The following is a 21,987-nucleotide window of genomic DNA, read 5'->3' on the forward strand; positions in this document are numbered from 1 at the left end:
TGCTATGCACTGATGTAGCAAAATCAAGTACAAATAATTGCCAAATGATAATCCCTCCCAGATAGACCATTTTCTCACACCTCCAGGAGAGTCACTCCAGTTTCTCAAACTAGCTTAATCCCAGACACTATTTCCCCATCTTGTCTTGTTTTGTCACTTGTAGTGGAAGTATTTCAGCTCCAGAGCCTGGATTAGAAACAGAGGGGTAATTAAGAAAGGCTTTCCATATCCCCTTACCTACATATAAAGTGGCACCAGCTTCCTTCTACTTCCTGCAGAGTGCCTCGTCTGTATAGAGTTCTCAAACTAATGCTAAGCACTGCACTGGATTTCAAATCAATGCTATTTTTCAGTTTGAGTCTTCAAATGGGTGCTTAATTTTTGCTTGTGGTTTCTGGTGCTGGACACCAGCACTTATTTTTGAGGGCCGGCACTTATTTTTCTGCCTCATGCATTTACTGCAAGCAAAACACATATGGGAAAAACGGAGGAAGAGAAAAACGAAAAAGCGTCAGCCTCAATGGGAGAAAGCAGAAAGCTACAAGAGTGAGCTGAAGGGGCAGGGAGTGGCTATAAATGGATTGAAGAGGCCCGAGATAGCTTCATTCTTACATTGCCTCAGTATTCCTTGTTTGCACATTTAATTGCACAGCCGCGTGTTTAAGAGGAGGACTATGGGCACCGGCACGTTTTTATTTACAAATTAAGGACTGTTTCAAACTAAAAAGTCCAGGAGTTGGTTGCTGTATTCGTGAAATGTAAACGCAGTCATCCAAGTACTGTGTACAACCTGACTGAAGCATGGACAGTAAGCGATATTTAGAATAGTGTACTCTATTTTAATGTTGAATTTGATATCTCAAATGTTCTTCTCAATGCACGTTTATGTTCTATGTATATTATCCTCTGTGTAATATATCTGATGTAGCAATTCACAGTCACTTTCTTCTACTTTCAGACTTTTGATCAAATTACCCGAACTGAATTATCAGCTAAGAGTAAAAGCAACCATTGACAAGTAAGTTAAGTATTAACCAAAACAGAAAGGAAATGCTACGCTTTTTATATCGAATAGTCACAATTTCCTAAAATAGTTAAGAGAATCTAAAGTTGATTAAATGCACAGAGGTTGGTATTATGCATGAACACCTAAATGTTCCCCTTAAGCAGATCCATTAACGGTAATAGCATTTAGTCCAAAAATGAGAGAAAGTTAAGAAATTAGCTTGTTTACAGAGATGTGTTGGATGCTGCAGTTTCTATATTGTTCTTTATGGAATTCAGCACAAAAAAGGATAGCCCTTCCTATGACAATATCTCACCATGCAAAAAGTGCTTTGTGGTCAATAATTTTCTGTTTAGTTCTGGGGGCACCGTGTCAATCACCTGAATCTAAAGAAGGCATGCACTCTCCTGTATCACCTCTTCTGCCCCAAGCAACTGCTATTGCTGATCACTCACAGTTCTCACTCAGACTGCTTCACATATGAAGGCCATGAGCACATCAGTTCAAAGCAATGTTGCTCTCATCAATGCTCCTGTGAAACCTTACACATCATAGACCTTCGAGAAATGTATTCTGCAAACTTAATCCCTCTGGATTTTTTTAGTATTAGACTACCTGGTTATAGACTTCTGTTGTGTGAGTCCCACTACTTGAGTCTCCCTCACTGTAAACTCTGTGAGAATGGACTTTGATTGCTAAGTGCCAGTGTTCTCCTTTTAAAACAAGTTCCGCTGCTGCATCGTTGAGGCAAGAAGTTCTGGGATGATTGGAAATGAGCATGTGTACACACATGTCTGTACTGCATGTGTGAGAATCCTGTCAAACTTAAACCTATGTCTGTGCACAAGTGAACGGTCACAGAAGAGGCCCTTCAGGGATTGGTGCTGACCTGGGCAGGCCTTATGATTTGCGTGGGCATTAACAGTGTGAGTACGTACATCTGTAGTGATTATTAAAAAGACTGTGTACATGTGGAGTTTGAGGATGTCATATTTTTCTGACTCAGCTTCAAATGAGATTCCAAACCTTTGTTCCCCCTGCTGGGCCACACTACACCTGGCCTAGGAAGGCTCACTCCCACAGAAACAAAGGATGGCAGTCAGACCTCTGGAGCCAAACACAGGAGCAGCACCACTTTGATGTTATGGAGTGACGGGATCAAGCAGCTGTATCAGTAAGAGGCATGGATTCAGGCTCTCAGAGAGGTCTTTCAACAGACCACTTTAATGTGCCATGTTGGAATTTCCAAAAATATTCTGCAGGAGTATTGGGGCAGAGGTGAAGTGATGATGTTACTCCAATGGACTGATCATAGGTACCTACCTTCCAGACCTTTCCATCCCCACTTAAAAATCCCTGCACAAGTGAAAGAGTTTTGAGGGCAATCTGGACCTGGGGAAAGCAATGACAGAGGAATGACTTGCTGGAGGAGAGATGACGCCTGCTGCTGTAAGGATGGCTTCAAGGACATCTTACTTCATGTGGCACTCAGAAACTAGGTATGGTCCTCCAGGGTTTAGGGCGCTCAGGCCCTCAGGGGAACAGTACAGAGATGGACCAGCTGGAGGGGACCCTGGAGAGATCCACTAGATTATCTGTGGAATGGTCCTGCGGGAGTGTGATCTATAGAAGGTGGAGACCCCTCACTTCCACTGCCCCAGGTGCTCTGCAAATGCCAACGAAGGCCTTAGGAAGATGCAGGCAAGAAAGACAATCAGCCTTGGGTATTGAGGGTGTTGCTGATGAAGATACCCAGGCCCAGGAGAGGTGCCACATGACCAGATTAAAGTCAGGTCCTATGGAAGGATGGAGCGCAATTAAAGTCAAGCTCCCAGGAGAAAACAAAAATTTAGAGACCTGAAGAAACCACCCCTGGTGGCTGAAGTGTGCTGTCAGGAACAAAATGCAAACTTCCTTGAGCAGTGAATTATTACAGGTATTAATTAAGTCCATTGAAGTGCTTTATTTGAAATGATAAAACTATTGGAGAATCATTACATGTATTAATCAAGGTACTTGAAGTGCTTTATGAACAATCGCAAAATTAATACTGATGTTGTAATGAAAGTCACTGTAAAATGGTAACATCCCTAGCAGTTTTAATGGTGTTGCAGTGTTTTATTAGGACATATTCCAACTTTTATTAATGTGGTGACGACCTTAAAAAGTATGCCTACCTTTTGCAATCAATATTGCATTATATTGTACCTAGTGTATTGGTGTTTATAGGATCTTAAGGTGCTGGGTTCACTAGTGGTGTCATTTGCTAGGAGGTTATCACCATAGGTATTTCCACCCATCATCTTGTACATATTTGTAAATTAATACATAGGCCCTCATTATGACATTGGCGGTAAATCCCGATTACCGCCACGGTGACAGACGCCAACATACTGCCACAGTGGTGAATATCCGCTCTCCATATTATGACACACACATACAGCAATCTGACAAAATAAAGCCACATACACAAATCCTCCAGCCCAAAGGTCAGTGCTAAAGTTGCGGTACCAACACCCATACCGTTACGCCAACAAAACAACGCCCACCACATCACGACCCACGAATCACCAAGCCGGGCATTCAATGGGGGTAAATCACAGGCAGTACATACCGCTGCGCTCAGAATGGACACCCACATACAAAACAACACTACATTGGCCAATACTAAAAACACACACCTGACACTCATACACACACCACACCCACCCACCCGCAGCACCATAAAACAAACATCCACATTACCCACAACCCTTTTTACAAGCAACAATTACTGCCAGGAGATTGACACGAACAGCACAGAGACAACTAGACACATACACCACATACACCTATACATCCTTCACGCACCCCACAACACACACACCACATTACTCAACACACTCTCACCAACACACACCAAACAACACCCATGTCCCCAGTAAGGTACCCCCGTTACACTGATGAGGATTTAAGGGCCATGGTGGAGGAAATAGTCAGGGTAGAGCCACAGCTGTTTGGAGCACAGGTACAGCAAATATCCATTGCCAGGAAGATGGAGCTATGGCGGAGAATCTCGGACAGGGTGAACGCCATGGGACAGCATCCAAGAACAAGGGCCGACATCAGGAAGAGGTGAAATGACCTACGGGGGAAGGTACGTTCCATGGCAGAGAGGCACCAGCTCGCCATACAGAGGACTGGCGGTGGACACCCACCTCCTCCCCCACAGCTCGCAGCATGGGAGGAGCAAATCTTGGCATTACTACATCCAGAGGGACTCGCTGGAGTAGCTGGAGTACTGGACACTGGTGAGTCAATATTTACTACTTATCACCCCCCATACCTGCATGTCATCACACCCCCTCACCCTCACTCCCATCACTCCACTCCATCCCACACACTGCGCATACACATTTGACTAACCCCAATGCCAAATCCTGCATGCCATACCAATGCATGGACAGCCCTCCTAGCCCTGCATGGACACCAATCACTAAAGCATGCACAGCATAGGGAAACAAACAATTCCACAATACATCACCATACAAAACAGGGCAGGTCAACAACAACGATAGAGGGGAAGCCAGGGATGTACAATATGTCACAGACATGAACATAATACATCTCTTGCATCCCCACAAGTACCCTAGCCAATCCCAGTGGAGAGGAGGTGCCACGTCTATCCAGTCCACCAACAGAAGATGCCCCCAGTGATGACAGTAACTCTGGACTTCAGGATCTGGACCAACAACCTGGCCCATCAGGGACCACTGGACAGTTGGTTACCCCAGCCCACTTACAGTCCACCAGAGAGCCTCTCCCATCAGCATCCAGCACCTCAGCACCCACCCAGCGTACCCACACCTCTCTCCCCAGGACATGTCACTCAGCAGTGTGCCCACTTGTACAGGGACCCCAGTCCACACCTCGCCCCCAAGACAATCAGGGACCTGGGGGCAGTGGGCACACCATTCACGGGACAGAGGCACAGGGCAACAGAGACACTGGGAGGACCGCAATGCACCAGGGGGAGGACAGGCCCAGGGAACCGTCCCTCCAGGAGGCACTCACCGAGATCCAGGGAGCCTACCAACGTTCCCAGGACACGATTGGCCAGATCCTTGACAATGTGCAGGAGAACAGGTGGCTGCAGGAGGAACAGTATCATGGGATCAGGGAGGACTTGCAGGCCATCAACACCACCTTGATCTCCATAGCAGCAGTGCTGGCAGACATGGCCAACATCATGAGGGAAGCAACAGCACACCAGCGGGCCCCTACCACTAGCCAGTCCATTGACCAGTCCTCCACTTCCACTGCAGCTAGTGGGCAGGAGGCCCCACCACAGGACCCACAGGCCACCAGCACCCCTCCCCCTGCAGAAGGTAAACCACCCCACAAACGTTCCCTGCTACCCAGACAGAAAATGAGACTCTCCTGATTGTCCCCCTTGTGCCCCACACTGTCACCTTGTCCACTTTGAACTGCCTTTCCTCCCCTTTTTACGGCCCCTTGGACACTGGACCTGTGCTACAAACAGCCTATAACAATACCCTGGACCTTCCACCATCATCACCCTATTCCACTGCACTTTTCCCTCAATTTCATAGCACTACAATAAACACCCTTGAACACAACTCGACTACTAGTATTTTATGTGTTGAAAATGTGCATTTATGGAAACAGTCACATCTAGTGCAAATGATCTGAACACTCTGAGAGCATAGAAATAATGACATGTAGCTGTCTGTAGTCATAGCATTAGTACACAGTTGTTATCTTACCAACATCTGTAAAATGACAAGCAATAGGTGACTGTACGTTGAGATGCAATGGAAGTTTATGTCATCACGCTACTGCCACACAGAAAACATCAATAGTTAGAGGAATGGTCAGTTGCACTGTCTCACCTGTGTGTCATTGGAAGCATTGATGTATAACTGCAGTTCAGTTGTCCTCATCCTCATCCTTTGCCTCCTCATCCTCACTGTCCTCAGAGTCCACTGCTGCCACAGGGGCATCTCCAGTCTTCGCCTTCTGCAGAAAAGCTACATGCCATCTGAGAGCCAGGTTGTGCAATATTCAGCATGCCACTACTATCTGGCAGACCTTCCTGGGTGAGTAGCACAGGGATCCACCTGTCCGATGGAGGCACCTGAACCTGGCCTTCCGCAGCCCGAAGGTCCTCTCGATGATCCTTCTGGTTCACCCATGTGCCTCATATAACATTCCTCAGCCCCTGTCCTGGCATTCCTCACAGGGGTCAGAAGCCACGATAGGTTTGGGTAGCCAGAGTCACCTGCAAGTATTGAGGGACAACATTTAACCTCACACAATGCTATGGGGATGACACCTGAAGGCATACACTAACATATAGTGGGTGGGGACCATGGCTCACCTATTAGCCACACCCTGTGCCTCTGTAGTTGGGCCATCACATTTGGGATGCTGCTATTCCTCAGGACAAAGGCGTCATGCACTGACCCAGGATACTTAGCAGTGACGTGGGAGATGTACTGGTCCGCCAGGCACACCATTTGCACATTCAGTGAGTGGAAACTTTTCCAATTCCTGAACACCTGTTCATTCTGGCCGGGGGGCACTAACGCAATATGTGTCCCATCAATCGCCCCAACAATATTGGGGGTATGTCCCATTGCATAGAATCCGGCCTTCACAGTGGCCATATATTCCACCTGGGGGAAAGCTATGTAGCTGCACATGTGTTTCACCAGGGCAGACAGAACTCTTGCCAGCACGATTGAAAACATTGGCTATGAAATTCCTTCTGCCAAGCCCACTGTCACTTGGAAAGAACCAGTTGCCAGGAAATGGAGCACTGATAGCACTCGCACAAGAGGGGGGATCCCAGTCAGATGACGGATAGCAGATATCAGGTCAGGCTCCAGTTGGGCATAGAGCTCTGTGATTGTGGCCCTGTCCAGTCTATAGGTGAGTATAATGTGCCTGTCCTCCAGTGTAGCCAAGTCCACAAGGGGTCTGTACATGGGGGTTTGTCTCCTCCTCCTATTCATCCGCAGCAGTAGGTATCTAAGAGACACAAGAGTGAGTAAGCTGTCACAATTTGAACAATGGAACCACAACCTCAGTGTAGATAGTGCATTTATGTGATGGGACAGTGGGAATGGTGAGGTATGTGCTAGTATAGGCTGTGAAGCAGTTAAGGTTGATATGATCATTGTCCACCACCATGAAATGGCATACTCCTGTCCGGTATGTAGGGACAGGTGGAAGTGAGGTAACTCCGCCGATGTTGGGCGTCGTGGCGGAAGGCGGTCTTGCACCGCCGTGCAATTCCTCATTGGATTATGTGGGGCTCTATGGAGTACAGTGGCCGATGGGGATCCACGCCGGCAGTGACGGTGTACACCGCTGCTGACGTGACTGCCATTTTCCATCAGATTCCTCACTTGTTTCCTGGCCTTCAACAGGAGAACACCTACACTGCCTGTGTGTTGCTGTGACCTCTGTCTGGAACCATGTGACCGGGGAAAGGGCCCCTGCCTTCACTGCAGAGGAGTTGCAGCGATTAGTGGATGGGATCCTAACTCTGTATGGACTGCTGTATGGGCCTCAAGACCAACAGGTGAGTACACCTTTGACACAATGCATGTGTGAAGGATACAGGGAGATGTGTGTGCAAGCATCGTGTCATCGGGTGTGTCGGAAGATGTCTTGTGGTGGTGTACATGGTGTGCGCTGGGCGATGTGTGTGCCAATGGTGATGGAAACAGAACTGGTGGGCCATATGTGTGACGGGCTGGACTGTATGTGTAATGGAGTCCTCCTGTCTGTATTACCTCTGCAGGTCAGCGCCCATCAAAAGAAGAGATTATGGTGTGCCATCGCCAACAACGTGTGGACCCTGGGGGTCTATGGCAGGCGGAGCATCCACTGTCAGAAACGTTGGGAGGACCTGAGACGCTGGGCACGGAAGACCACGGAGGCCCAGCTGGGAATGGCCTCCCAACGAGGAAAGGGTGCCCATTGGAACCTGACCCCCCCGATGGCCCGCACACTGGCAGTGGCCTACCCAGAGCTGGATGGGCGCTTGAGGGCATCACAGCAGCCACAAGGGGGTGAGTACAGTGGGCATTACTACAGTAATTGGTAGGTGGCATGGGATCCGGGTGGTGGGTTTGAGTTAGTGGGTGCCCCTTAAAGCCAGGTCAGACATTGCAGCGTGATCCAGCCCAAGGTTAAAGGGTGTATGACAAATGCAGGTAACCTAGCTTGTTAGCATTCCATGTCAGTCAGGGCTTTGTGGGTACCAGGAGGGGTACAGTTGGCGGTGTGTGGCCTTCGTATTGCCATGGCACCTAGCCAAGTCACTGGCAGTGCAATGCATAGTGCTCAATCCTGATCCCTGTGTGTGACGGTGCAGCGTATGCCATCTGTGGTGTTGGTGCTGTAATTGACGCTGTGCTCCCTTTCTCCCCTCCCCCTATTTTCTTCTGTCATCCTGTCCATGTGTGCATTAGCATCATCTGACAGAGGAGCAGGGGCACCGGTGACAGAGGGAGCTGCATCCCACAGGACCCTGGAGGTAGAGTCCGCCGACGCCGAGGGAACCAGTGGGACAGAGGGTGAGGGGAGAACCATGGCAGAGACAGGAGGTGACAACACAGACTCAGATACCTCCTCCGATGGAAGCCCCCTGGTGGTGGTGGACACCTCTGTGACCACCCCAGCTCCAGGTACAGCCACCACCCCTGTACTAGCACTGCCCTCCCAGAAGCCCCTCAGCGAGTTGCCCGTGCCTGCTCACCCAGGAGGGTGGGCATCCCCTTCACCCCAGGCACCTAAGGCCCTGTCCCAGTGAGCCCTGCTGCCCTGAGTGAGAAGGCTATTGACCTCCTGAGATCCATTTCTGTAGGACAGTCAACCATTGTGAATGCCATCCAGAGGCTGGCATCCCAGATGCAGCAATGCAATGCATTCCTGGAGGGCATCCACAGTGGATTATGCCCAACAGAGATCGACTCAGGCCTCCTCTCTGATGGCAGCCATTGTCCCTGTTACTACCATCCCCCCTCCAACTACCACTTCCCAGTCCCAGTCTTCTGAACCCCAACCCATCCCATGCCCACATACAGATGAGCATGCACACAAGACAACACACAAGAGCGGCACAGTCAAACACAGACACCACACTTCATCCCACAAGCATTCACACAAACACCAGACAGTTGCAGACACAACCACATCCATGGTCTCCACTGTCTGCCCCTCCTCCTCCACCTCTCTCACAGTCACGTCCACACTCACACCTGCATACACTGCATCAACATCCACCACCAGCATCATTACACCAAGCATCACACACACCTCTAGCAGACACATCTACTACATCCATCCACGCGTCCCTTGTGTCCTCTCCCACCCTGTCTGTCCCCCCTCCTTAAGGACACAAACGCAAGCACCCAGACACCCAACAGCCATCCACCTCACAGCAGCACACTGACCATGCACCTGCACCCAAGTCCAGTGGACAACCACCTCCAAAAACCTCTTCCCCACCTGTCCTTCCCGTCAGAGCAGGGTCTCAACGACCCAGCACCTCAGCCAAACAGTCCACGCGGACATTGGTGGCACCTTCTAGTCGTGTTGGCAAGTCAGTGAAGGATCCTACTCCACTAGCCAGGAAGGTGAAGGATCCCACACCTCCTGCCATGAAGGGGTAGGAGCAGCACCTCCTGCCATGAAGGGGAAGTAGCCCTCGACTCCTGCCAGGAAGGCTAAGGAGCACGCACATCCTGCCATGAAGGGGAAGAAGCCCTCAACCCCTGCCAGGAAGGGTAAGGATCCAACACCTCCTGCCATGAAGGGGAAGAAGCCTTCAGCTCCAGCAGAGGCTGTCAGGGTGACACCACCACCAGTGGTCACTGGGCCCTCACCGCCAACTGAGGAAGTGCAGCCTACTCCTCCTGCAGAGGCTGCCCAGGAGGCACCTTCACCTGCTGAGACAGTACAGCCCTCGCCTCCAGCAGAGGCTACCCAGGAGGCGCTTTCACCTGCTGACACAGTGCATCCCTCACCTCCAGCAGAGGCTGTCTGGGTGACCACTACCACCAGTGGTCACGGGCCCTTACCGCCAGCTGAGGAGGTGCAGCCCTCACCTCCAGCAGAGGCTGCCCAGGAGCACCTTCACCTGCAGACACAGTGCAGCCCTCACCTCCAGATGATACAGTGCAGCCCTCACCAAAAGCATACATGGATACTATATACAAGTGACCGTCCGCGCGGATCCCCCATTGTGGGGCACGAGCCCGCAGTGCGTAAACCAGAGTTCCATTGCTAGGGCAAATAGAATAAGTGACAATGGGCATCCCTCATGAGTGCCACGTACTATAATTAGGGATTCAGATATATTGCACCCCGTTTTTACCGGGGCAAGAGGTGTGTTATAAAGTAGGGATACCCAGGCAAAGAACTTAGGGCCTATTTCCATCCTTACCAGAACAGCTTGTAAGTAGGTCCATCCTAGGGTGTCGAAGGCCTTCTCTATATTTAGTGAAGCCATCCAGGCATTTGTGTTTGTCAAGCGTGCCCAGTTCATTAACATAAAAAGGCGACGTACGTTCAGGAAGGTATTATGTCCAGGTATAAACCCGTTTTGATTGGAATGTACAGTGGTTTGGCAATATGGATTAAGCGATTTGTTAAGACCTTACTCAGTATTTTATAATCCAAATTCAATAAAGAAAGGAGTCTGTACGAACTCATTTGAAATGGAGTCCTATCCGGCTAGAGTAAAATCACTAACAGCGCCTCTTGTGAGTGGTACAGAGCATTCTCTTTGAGAGAGCTGAGTTATACATTTTAAGTAAAAGAGGGGTAAGCATAGAGCTGAAAGTTGCATAAAATTCTGTTGGTCAGCTGTCTGCCCCCGGAGGTTTCTCACATGCCTTTTGTTTATTTGAATATGAGACCTCAGTTTCAGTGATGGGGGACTCGAGGTCTGTCTGTAGTGATTCACTCCGTTGCGGTAATTGTATGGTGTCTTGGAAAAGCCTAATTTGGTGGTGTCTGTGTGTTGTGGGTCTGAATATTAATCCCTATAGTAGGCGTGAAATGCAGTGTTGATTTCCCCTTGCGTGTTGAAGAGCGTACCCCTTGTATCAAATATCATAGTGATTGGGGGTGCAATGTATGCCAATCTTGCACTGGTTAAGGAATTAATAACTATTGGGCCATAGGGGAACTGCTGTTCAAGATGCCTAATGTCAGTATCCAGGGTGTAAAATTCCTTACATAGTGTTGATTTGGAGCCATAAACTGCTTTAATGTTATGACCCCGTAGTACAGCTTTAAAGGCATTCCATTCAATGCCAGGGTCAGATGCTGTACCCTTGTTTTGTGTAAAGTATGTGTTGATATGGTTGGAGACGTCCGTATGGAAGGATTCAGCTTGCAAAGCTTTGACTGGTAAATGATAGGTTGGTATGCAAGGGCGTTCATGGCCCCATTCCAGTTGAAGTTGTAAGGGGGGATGGTCTGATTCGGTACGACCCAGGTATTCTGCTTTGGAAACCCTAGTGAGGGCTTCTGCGTTGCAGCATATAAAGTCAATCCTAGTGTGTATATCATGTAATCCTGAATAGAATTAATATTCTCTGAGTAAAGGACGTAGACTATGCCATGCTTCTGTCACCTGTTTATTTAAGGCCCACCGTGTAAGGTGATGTGTGAGTGATATAGAGTGCGCACCTGCTACGGGGGGTGGAAACGATGCTTGTTGAGGTCTGGTACGCAGTTGAAACACCCACCCCAGTAAATGTGTGCCTGTAGATTGTGTAGTAGACCTGGCATGAGGGTTTGCAAAAAATGAGCCTGGTTAACATTCGGGCATAGAAGGATATATAGGAAATAGCAGTTCCATCTAATGTACCTTTGTAGGAAAGTACTATCTTGCCTGCCATGTTACCCCCATTTTTCACTGTATATATGTTGTTTTAGTCCATGTGTCACTGGGACCCTGCCAGGCAGGGCCCCAGTGCTCATAAGTATGTGCCCTCTATGTGTTCCCTGTGTGATGACTAACTGTCTCACTGAGGCTCTGCTAACCAGAACCTCAGTGGTTATGCTCTCTCTGCTTTCCAAATTGTCTCTAACAGGCTAGTGACCAATTTCACCAATTCACATTGGCATACTGGAACACCCTTATAATTCCCTAGTATATGGTACTGAGGTACCCAGCGTATTGGGGTTCCAGGAGATCCATATGGGCTGCAGCATTTATTTTGCAACCCATAGGGAGATCTGACAATTCTTACACAGGCCTGCCAGTACAGCCTGAGTGAAATAACGTCCACGTTATTTCACAGCCATTTACCACTGCACTTAAGTAACTTATAAGTCCCTTTATGTCTAACCTTCACCTGGTGAAGGTTGGGTGCAACTTTACTTAGTGTGTGGGCACCCTTGCACTAGCCAAGGTGCCCCCACATTGTTCAGGGCAAATTCCCCGGACTTTGTGAGAGCGGGGACACCATTACACGTGTGCACTATACATAGGTCACTACCTATGTATAGCGTCACAATGGTAACTCCGAACATGGCCATGTAACATGTCTAAGATCATGGAATTGTCACCCCAATGCCATTCTGGCATTGGGGAGACAATTCCATGATCCCCCGGGTCTCTAGCACAGAACCTGGGTACTGCCAAACTGCCTTTCCGGGGTCTCCACTGCAGCTGCTGCTGCTGCCAACCCCTCAGACAGGTTTCTGCCCTCCTGGGGTCCAGGCATCCCTGGCCCAGGAAGGCAGAACAAAGGATTTCCTCTGAGAGAGGGTGTGACACCCTCTCCCTTTGGAAATAGGTGTGATGGCTGGGGAGGAGTAGCCTCCCCCAGCCTCTGGAAATGCTTTGATGGGCACAGATGCTGCCCATCTCTGCATAAGCCAGTCTACACCGGTTTAGGGATCCCCCAGCCCTGCTCTGGCGCGAAACTGGACAAAGGAAAGGGGAGTGACCACTCCCCTGACCTGCACCTCCCAGGGGTGGTGCCCAGAGCTCCTCCAGTGTGCCCCAGACCTCTGCCCTCTTGGAAACAGAGGTGTTGCTGGCACACTGGACTGCTCTGAGTGGCCAGTGCCAGCAGGTGACGTCAGAGACTCCTTTTGATAGGCTCTTACCTCTCTTAGTAGCCAATCCTCCTTCCTAGGTAGCCAAACCTCCTTTTCTGGCTATTTAGGGTCTCTACTTTGGGGAATTCTTCAGATACCGAATGCAAGAGCTCACCAGAGTTCCTCTGCATCTCCCTCTTCACCTTCTGCCAAAGGATCGACCGCTGATTGCTCAGGACGCCTGCAAAACCGCAACAAAGTAGCAAAGACGACTACTGCAACCTTGTATCGCTTCATCCTGCCGGCTTTCTCGACTGTTTCCTGGTGGTGCATGTTCTGGGGGTAGCCTGCCTCCTTTCTGCACCAGGAGCTCTGAAGAAATCTCCCGTGGGTCGACGGAATCTTCCCCCTGCAACCGCAGGCAACAAAAGACTGCATCACCGGTCCTCTGGGTCCCCTCTCAGCACGACGATCCTGGTCCCTGGAACTCAGCAACTCTGTCCAAGTGACTCCCACAGTCCAGTGACTCTTCAGTCCAAGTTTGGTGGAGGTAAGTCCTTGCCTCCCCACGCTAGACTGCATTGCTGGGTACCGCATGAATTGCAGCTGCTCCAGCTCCTGTGCACTCTTCCAGGATTTCCTTCATGCACAGCCAAGCCTGGGTCCCCAACACTCTAACCTGCAGTGCACAACCTTCTGAGTTGTCCTCCGGCATCGTGGAACTCCCTTTTCTGACTTCGGGTGGACTCCGGTTCACTCCTCTTCTAAGTGCCTGTTCTAGTACTTCTGCGGGTGCTGCCTGCTTCTGTGAGGGCTCCCTGACTTGCTGGATGCCCCCTCTGTCTCCTCATCCAAGTGGCGACATCCTGGTCCCTCCTGGGCTACAGCAGCATCCAAAAACCCTAACCTCGACCCTTGCAGCTAGCAAGGCTTGTTTGTGGTCTTTCTGCATGGGAACACCCCTGCAAGCTTCTTCACGACGTGGGACATCCATCCTCCAAAGGGGAAGTTCCTAGTCCTTTTCGTTCTTGCAAAACACCAAGCTTCTTCCATCCAGTGGCAGCTTCCTTGCACCCTCAGCTGGCATTTCCTGGGCTCCTGCCCACTCTCGACAGTGTCGCAACTCTTGGACTTGGTCCCCTTGTCTTACAGGTACTCAGGTCCAGAAATCCACTGTTGTTGCATTGCTGGTGTTGGTTTTCCTTGCAGAATCCCCCTATCACAACTTCTATGCTCTCTGAGGGTTGTAGGTGCACTTTACACCTACCTTACAGGGTCTTGGGGTGGGCTATTGTTCTAACCCTCACTGTGTCCCAGCGACCCTCTACAAGCCCAAATAGGTTTGGGGTCCATTCGTGGTTCGCATTCCACTTTTGGAGTATATGGTTTGTGTTCCCCTATACCTATGTGCTCCTATTGCAATCTATTGTAACTTTACACTGCTTGCATTACTTCCTTTTGCTATTACTGCATAATTTTGGTATTGTGTACATATATCTTGTGTATGTTTCTTTTCCTCATGCTGAGGGTACTCACTGAGGGTACTCACTGAGATACTTTTGGCATATTGTCATAAAAATAAGGTACCTTTATTTTTAGTATATCTGTGTATTGTGTTTTCTTATGATATTGTTGCATATGTCACCAGTGGTATAGTAGGAGCTTTACATGTCTCCTAGTTCAGCCTAAACTGCTTTGCCATAGCCACCTTCTATCAGTCTAAGCTGCTAGAAACACCTCTTCTACACTAATAAGGGATAACTGGACCTGGCACAAGGTGTAAGTACCTCTGGTACCCACTACAAGCCAGGCCAGCCTCCTGCAACCTTCTAGGATCATGTATCTGCTTTCGGGATCTATCTTCATGTGTGTTAACTCTAGGGGTGTTCCCGGAGCTATCCAGATGAGTGTGCCTCTTGCGTATCTAGAGTAAGTAGTGCCTACTAGTGCACCTTTCCATCGATGTCTCATGCATTATAGGGCAAATGATGTGAGGTCAAATGCAACTTGTACTTTACGCCTACGCAGATATTAATGCACTTGATATTGTTTCCCATGACCAGCTAGACCACGTACATTCCATGTTAATATTGTATAGTGTGTAGAGTTCCATGCTTGGTCCTTTGATGCGTTCTGGCAGACCAACTATCATTCCATTGTTCTTGCGCCATCTACGTTCTTGATCTTCGGTGCGGAGATGGAGGCGGTCCACCTAAACTTGTATGGCCATGATCAGTGCCGAGGTATCCGAGACTGTAGGTCTGATAGAAGATAAGGTAGAATCCGCAGATTCAACCCGGACTTTCAGTTTTCTGTGATCATATGGGTTCATATCTATCCGGAGTGCATCGATTTTCAGTTCAAGGGCCATTTTGATGTCTACCACTGCCGCTAGGTTTTAGTCGAATTTATATATATGGGATGGTAGGTATGTTCCAGTACATCCCGTGATTGTTGTCCTTTGTGCCACCCACGGGCTTATCCGCATGTCCCATATTGTGATTGGAGTGGAAGGAAAGAGCAGTATCAGATAACCACTTCACTGTGAAGGTTTGGCTGGTGTAGACATCAGCTGACGGCTACCACATGGCGTCTGCGGGGAGGGCAAGTGAACAGAGAAGTGACTGCAGTTTAAGAATGAGCAGGGCCCTAAAAGGTGACTTGCAACAAGACCTACGACAAACTTAGAAACAATGCCCCGTGCCGGGTATCAGTTACAGTTTGGGACAAGGGAGCCAATGGTGTCCTGCACAGCCCCTGTTCATATTAGGTCAGGTCAACGAGAAACAGTCCAAGTAGCTTTATCAATCTGTGACCAGGAGTAGTAGCGCTGCTACAGGCACATTCAATCCCCAGTGCAATGAAACAGTACCGGTCCTCTATTGCGAAGGACGTTTCACTGCCAAGCTATGGCAATTATGTGGTCCCCCACCCCATGGCATAGTTTCTGAGTCAATCTGTTCTTGGGATCACTTTTAACTAACAGTTTGCACACAACACTTGCGCGGAACGCCCCTGTCAGGGCCACCTGTATATATTGTGAGCTCACCCGAGGCACCTCTTATGTTCCTTCGTGTGCCAGCTGATTTTTAGACACTTATTTTTGCCGTACGGGCCCATGTGCTGCAAGACGGTATGATCTCCTAAAGGCCCCGACTCAATTTAAAATCTGCTGCGTTGGTACGGGTGTTGCGATCTCCATTGTAGCGATTATGTCCCCGGCCTGTGCTTGGACGGTGGTTAGAATCGGTTCAGAATCGCAGTTAGTGCGGCTTCCGCCTCAGCCACTGCACTCAGATCTTGCCCGCCGATCGGATCCACCTCCAATGGTATATCGGGCCGAAACATGAAATGACCACGACACTCGCTTAAAGGGGTAAAAGGCCGCTTTAATATAACAGGTCTGGCAAAATACAACCTTGGCATAATAGCCTCACAAAATTACCCAATCCTCACTAATACAAAATTCATCACCTAACCCCTCCCCCTCCCTCTAAAATGACCCCACTGCACTACCCCTTGTCCCATCCCCACCTTGACTCGACCAACCATTGACCCATGTGTCCTGCAGTCACCTTCTCCAGTTCCCCTTGTCTGTGCAAACTCCCTGCCCTCTCATCTTTCTGATTTACCCCTTCCCCCCCAAAAGGCCACACAGGAAAACCCGCACAGGTGTTTTCCTGCCCCACCCAAAAATGTTTACTTATCCCATAAACTTTCGCCCAGTAACTTAGCGATCAACAACCTAAGTTCTAACAAGTAATACTCATTACCCAAAAACGATAAGTGAACCCCATCCTGCCGAAACAATTCTGCATCAGAGACCCCAATATTCTCATGTGTAAGCACCGAAAAACCTTGATCCTTACAAAAACTCCTCATTTCCCTGTTCACCTTTCTTCGTTGTTTCTCAATCCCTTTAAAAGAATTAGCACCCCTCCAAACCCTTCTAGGTACAAAACTCGTCCAAACAATATGTGTACCTGACCAACGCTCTTTGATCCTACATAAATCTAACTTCATCGTCTTCAACAAACCAATCCCCGAAAGTGCAACCAAATCGTTTTCACCCAAATGTAAAACTAATACATCAGGACAAACACCACGTTCCAACCTTTTTGCCAAAACGTACAGTAACTCCCCCCATCTCATGCCACTCTTTCCTACCCAACTAAGCTTTATCCTGGCCCCATCAAGCCCCAATTGCCTTCCAAAATGCCGCGATGCAGCCTGCTTCTCCGCCCAGCGAACAAAGGAGTGACCTACGATCCAAACAGCACACACCTTGTCCGGCCCCGCGACGCAACCTACAAGAAAAATATGTTAATACACATATTGAATTATAACCATCAAAGCATACAGAAAAAATAGCAGAGAGAATTGTAAAAGGAGCGATACAGTAAATCATCAACACTTGTACAAAAACTACCCATGCATAAAAAACTCCCCCAAAATACCTACTACTGCTTAAACGAGCGCACATACCTCTGAAAAGATCTAGACCTCCACCTGCCTAATTGCTTAATGGACTGATCTGATTCGCCTTGTCTCCTCGCTTCCGTAGCAGCCCCAATCCTAAAAGAGTGTGTACCGTAACTACTAGGCTCTAAACCCAATTTCCCAACTGCCATCCTTAAAACTGCTAAAAACTGTGATGCTAAAAGCTGCGAGCCATCCTGATGAATAAATATAAACCTAGAAGAATGTAACCCTAATGCCATGAAAGACAACCAACAACTCACTGGACAGTCCTTGGATCGTGATGCCTTCAATAACACCTCTTGGCCCCTGCCCAACTGGTCCCCTTTGGAAAAAGGTAACCATATGCAAAGTCCTTGATCACCCACATGTACAGGCTCCAATCTGAGCCCCTGCCTCCCTTTTAACCCTAAAAGCTCCGAAATCCTAAAAGCCCCATGAAACAACCATGACATGCAAAGAGAAATTAAAGAGACCTCCCACTCGGAAAAACAAACGTCACCCAAACACCCCAACAAGGCCCTCAGCAAATCATGAGTTATAGGACGCCTCCTATCACACCTCACCCCGCCCGACCTGGCCCACCCAGCTAAAATTCTCTTACATAACTCACCCTCAACCGGATCGTAACCCCAAAAATACTTACCATAAAAAGAAACCCCTGATAACTTACCCGAAATAGTAACTGCAGCCAGACCTAACTCAATCTGTTGCATAATGAATCGAACTGCATCGTCCTGTCTCTTATATATAACATCACTCTCACCCCATCTTCTTACCGCACCTGACTCCAGAAAATCCAACCATGCCTGAGAATAAGTCCTCCTCGTCGATGGAGCTATAGATTGCTGAACTAGCTCCAACATCCTCACTCTCCTAGTGCCCACAACTCCCCAGGTATGACTGTCTTCTGTACATCTGCTCCGGGCGCCAAACCACAAAATCTCTGCCACTGAAATCGAGATAAGGCATCAGCGATTTCATTAGAGACACCAGGCACGTGTCTAGCTTTGAACAAGATATTGAACTTCAAACAATTCAGTAAGAAAATCCTCAATAATTTCAACACTTTCTCATCTTTTGCCTTCTGGGAATTAACCAAATGGACTACGGTTTGATTGTCCACATTGAAAACAACATTCCTGTTGGCCAAAAACCTGCCCCAAATCGCCAAAGCAACCACGAAAGGAAAAAATTCCCAAAATGCAATGCTAAACTTCGACCGTTTCCACTTAGCAGGCCAAGCCTCCGCTGCCCAATGACCTTCCCAAAATAGACCAAAACCATGAGCACCGGAGGCATCTGAAAAAATCTGAACGTGCCAAAACCAACTTTCATCCTCCACCAACATGGTCACGCCGTTGAAATCCTTCAAAAACTCAATCCACATCTTCAAATCATCCTTAACACATGCCCGAAGGCGAATGTGGTGATGTGGTAAAACAGCTCCCCGCATGGAAAAACCAAGCCTGCGGCAAAATGCCCTACCAACCCTAACCACCTTGCAGGCAAAATTCAAATGACCAAGCAATGACTGTGCCTGACGCAACTCAATCTTTGGTTTTGCCACTGCCTCCTCCAACAAAGAAACCAAATGTTGCACTTTATTTTCAGGCAACCTCACTTCCATTCTTTCCGAATTCAGTTCTATACCCAAAAAGGTAAGGCATGATACAGGCTTCTGTCTTGTCACTCGCCAATGGAACACCAAAATTGGACATCAACTTCTCAAAATCCTGTAATGCTCTGCCACAACCGCCAGACCCGGACTTGCCAACAAAGAAAAAATCATCTAGATAATGGGTCACCAACGAACCACGGCTACAGAATAGAAAACACCATTCCAAGAATGAGCTAAACATCTCGAACAAAGAACAAGAAACTGAACAACCCATAGGCAACATCCTGTCCACATATATGGCCTCCTCAAATTGCATACCCAACAAAGAAAAATCATCTGGGTGAATCATCGAAATGCTGACTCCACATCTGACTTTGCCATCTCTGCACCTTTTCCACACTTCCGTACCAAAGCAATAGCCTCATCCACAGACGCATAATGCACCATTGAATCTTCTGCAGCGATGAAATCATTTATTGAGGCCCCCGCCGGCCAGGACAAATGATGGATCAACCTAAATTCCCCATCCTGTTTTTTCGGAACCACACCTAGCGGGGAAATAGTCAAATTCAACAGCGGCCACTCTAAAAAGGGGCCAACAATCCTGCCTAAATCCACTTCTTTTCCCAGCTTTGTTCTCACAACTTCTGGATGTTCTCTTGCTGACTTCAAATTATTAGCCCATCTCCTCAACCTCAAACCTTGGTAACGTAACCTGAAACCTTCTAGAAAGCCATCAAACAAAACTTTAGCATCATCCCTCCTTGGATAAAACTGCAACCAATAAGCCATAACATCCCATTTAATAGGAGTAGGGCCCTTTTCCTGTAACTTGCTGTGTAAATCCTCTACCCCTATCCCCTCCTCTTGACGATTGTCCATGCCACGACCCTTGCATCCCGCCAAAACATTGGGACACAGGGTGTCTCCCACCACAATTGGAGCAATCATGTCTAAATTTACATTGTTGCCTGTTACAAAACCTGCTGTTAAAAGACCAACAGGACCCATTTGCTTGGAATTGCCCTCTATGCCCGAAACCCACCCCAACTTGGGTGGGACGCCCCTGAAAGGGCTTGTATTGCACCGGCAAACCGCTTGCTTTATGTGTCGTTGGCGCGTTTCTTGCAGTCCTTAACCACTGCATCCATAGTTCATTATCAATTTCTCCCCACAATTTAGATGAGTCCATTGCCTTCCTTGCTCTAAATTCTTCATCATACCTGAACCAACCAAAACCTCCAAAATTCATTTGAGCTCTCCGAACCACATCTATGTATTTCAATAACGCTTCACAGGAATCCTGATGCTTTTCGCAATAAACACTTGCATAAATCAGAAAAGCCGAAGTCCAATTCTCTATCGTATTTGGGACTCTAGGCCTCCTAGCTAGCTCCCATTCTTCTTCTTTTGACCCTTCTTTTGCTTGGACCTCCCTATGCAGTAATTTGAAAACATCAATAAACTCCCCTTTCCAGATCTTTTCCTTCAAATTCTGAGTGAGATGCGCCCCCAAAGGCATCGACACTCCCATATAAGGCAACTTCTTTGACTTATTACCACTCACCGTCACGTCCCCACCTGAAATAGCACCCGACATACCGCCCTCACCATCCTTCTCTAATGACACATCAACATTACCCCCACTTACCCCCCTCTTACCTTCCGTTTCAGTGACCGTACTCACTTGAATAGCAGCATCCACCTTATTTTGCAGCTCCTTGGAGCCCCTCGCAACATTAGAAGCATTAGCCCGACTCAAATTCCCTGAAATATCACCCCCACTATGCCTTCTCAAAAACCCAACGCATCCCTCCTCACCTCTAGGTAAGCTGCCCGCTGCTCTCTCCTGACGATGAACTGGAACCTGGCCGCCCTGAACCACATCCGGCACTTCACCTGCCCCCACTACTCTCTTCTTCGACATGCCAGGCACCTCCAGTTCTTCTTCGTAATCGAGTAATTCCTCATCCAATGCAGCCCAATCATCACCAGCGCTCTGGCTAGTGGATGGCTGAGCCGTAACTGAACCAGCTGCATCCCTCGAAGTCGGATGGACCGCTCCTGATCGCACCCTCCCTTCAAGCCGATGTTCTGAAGGCGCCCGGACCTTCACCGGCAAGCTCTGATCACCGACAATCCGCCCAGATTGCCGATAGATCGCCTGCACCCCATGCTCGCCCAAAACATGTGATGCGTCACACCCAGATGTTCCCTCTCTATCAAGTTGCCAACTATCTAAACACACATACGCCTTGTCCGGCATACCCGAAATGCCAGCCTCACCACACACCATACCTCTAAACACTGCCCCCCTGTCATCCACTAACTCCACCTGCTCACCTAATTGAAATGCAGCCTGATTACCTACTTCCCATGACTGAACCTTATGTATCATTGGACTGACCACCCTAGGGATCCATCGTATCAACCTGTTGCTCCTTGAGCCATGAAAACCCCACGTACTTCCTAAAACCGGGTCTATGACTCTTCTGTCAGCTTCCTGCAATTCCTCTTCATTGTCAGTAATAAGTACCACCTCATTATCTCACTGTGAACCAGTATTTGCGGCCATATCTGGCTTGCCCACTATTGTTTTTTTTATGACCGGCATCGATTGAACCTTTATTCTGGGCGCCGCCATCTTGCGAGCGCCAGCTAACGTCCTTTCCTCATCTTTCCCTGAATCGTGCTCAGCGCCTCTCTCCACGGGCGATTGGGCTTGCAAACGCGTGCTCAATTGCACATGCGCGCCATTTTCCTTCGCCCCCATGCGGCCCGCACTTGCTACCGCAGTCCTAGTCAG

The 21,987-nt window shown here is 48.6% G+C and overlaps 1 protein-coding gene across 1 annotated transcript in view; it reads left to right on the top strand.

Annotated features, from left to right (window-relative positions):
• The window catches only part of STAT4 (signal transducer and activator of transcription 4), a 522,693-nt gene that overhangs the window by 185,244 nt on the left and 315,462 nt on the right, over window positions 1-21,987 (top strand). Inside the window, exon 11 of the mRNA XM_069225876.1 lies at window positions 959-1,018. Within this exon, the coding sequence (XP_069081977.1) occupies window positions 959-1,018 (60 nt within the window). The remainder of the gene's footprint in view (window positions 1-958; window positions 1,019-21,987) is intronic.

Source organism: Pleurodeles waltl, chromosome 3_1 (genome assembly GCF_031143425.1).
Source record: "Pleurodeles waltl isolate 20211129_DDA chromosome 3_1, aPleWal1.hap1.20221129, whole genome shotgun sequence".
NCBI classification, from domain to species: domain Eukaryota; kingdom Metazoa; phylum Chordata; class Amphibia; order Caudata; family Salamandridae; genus Pleurodeles; species Pleurodeles waltl.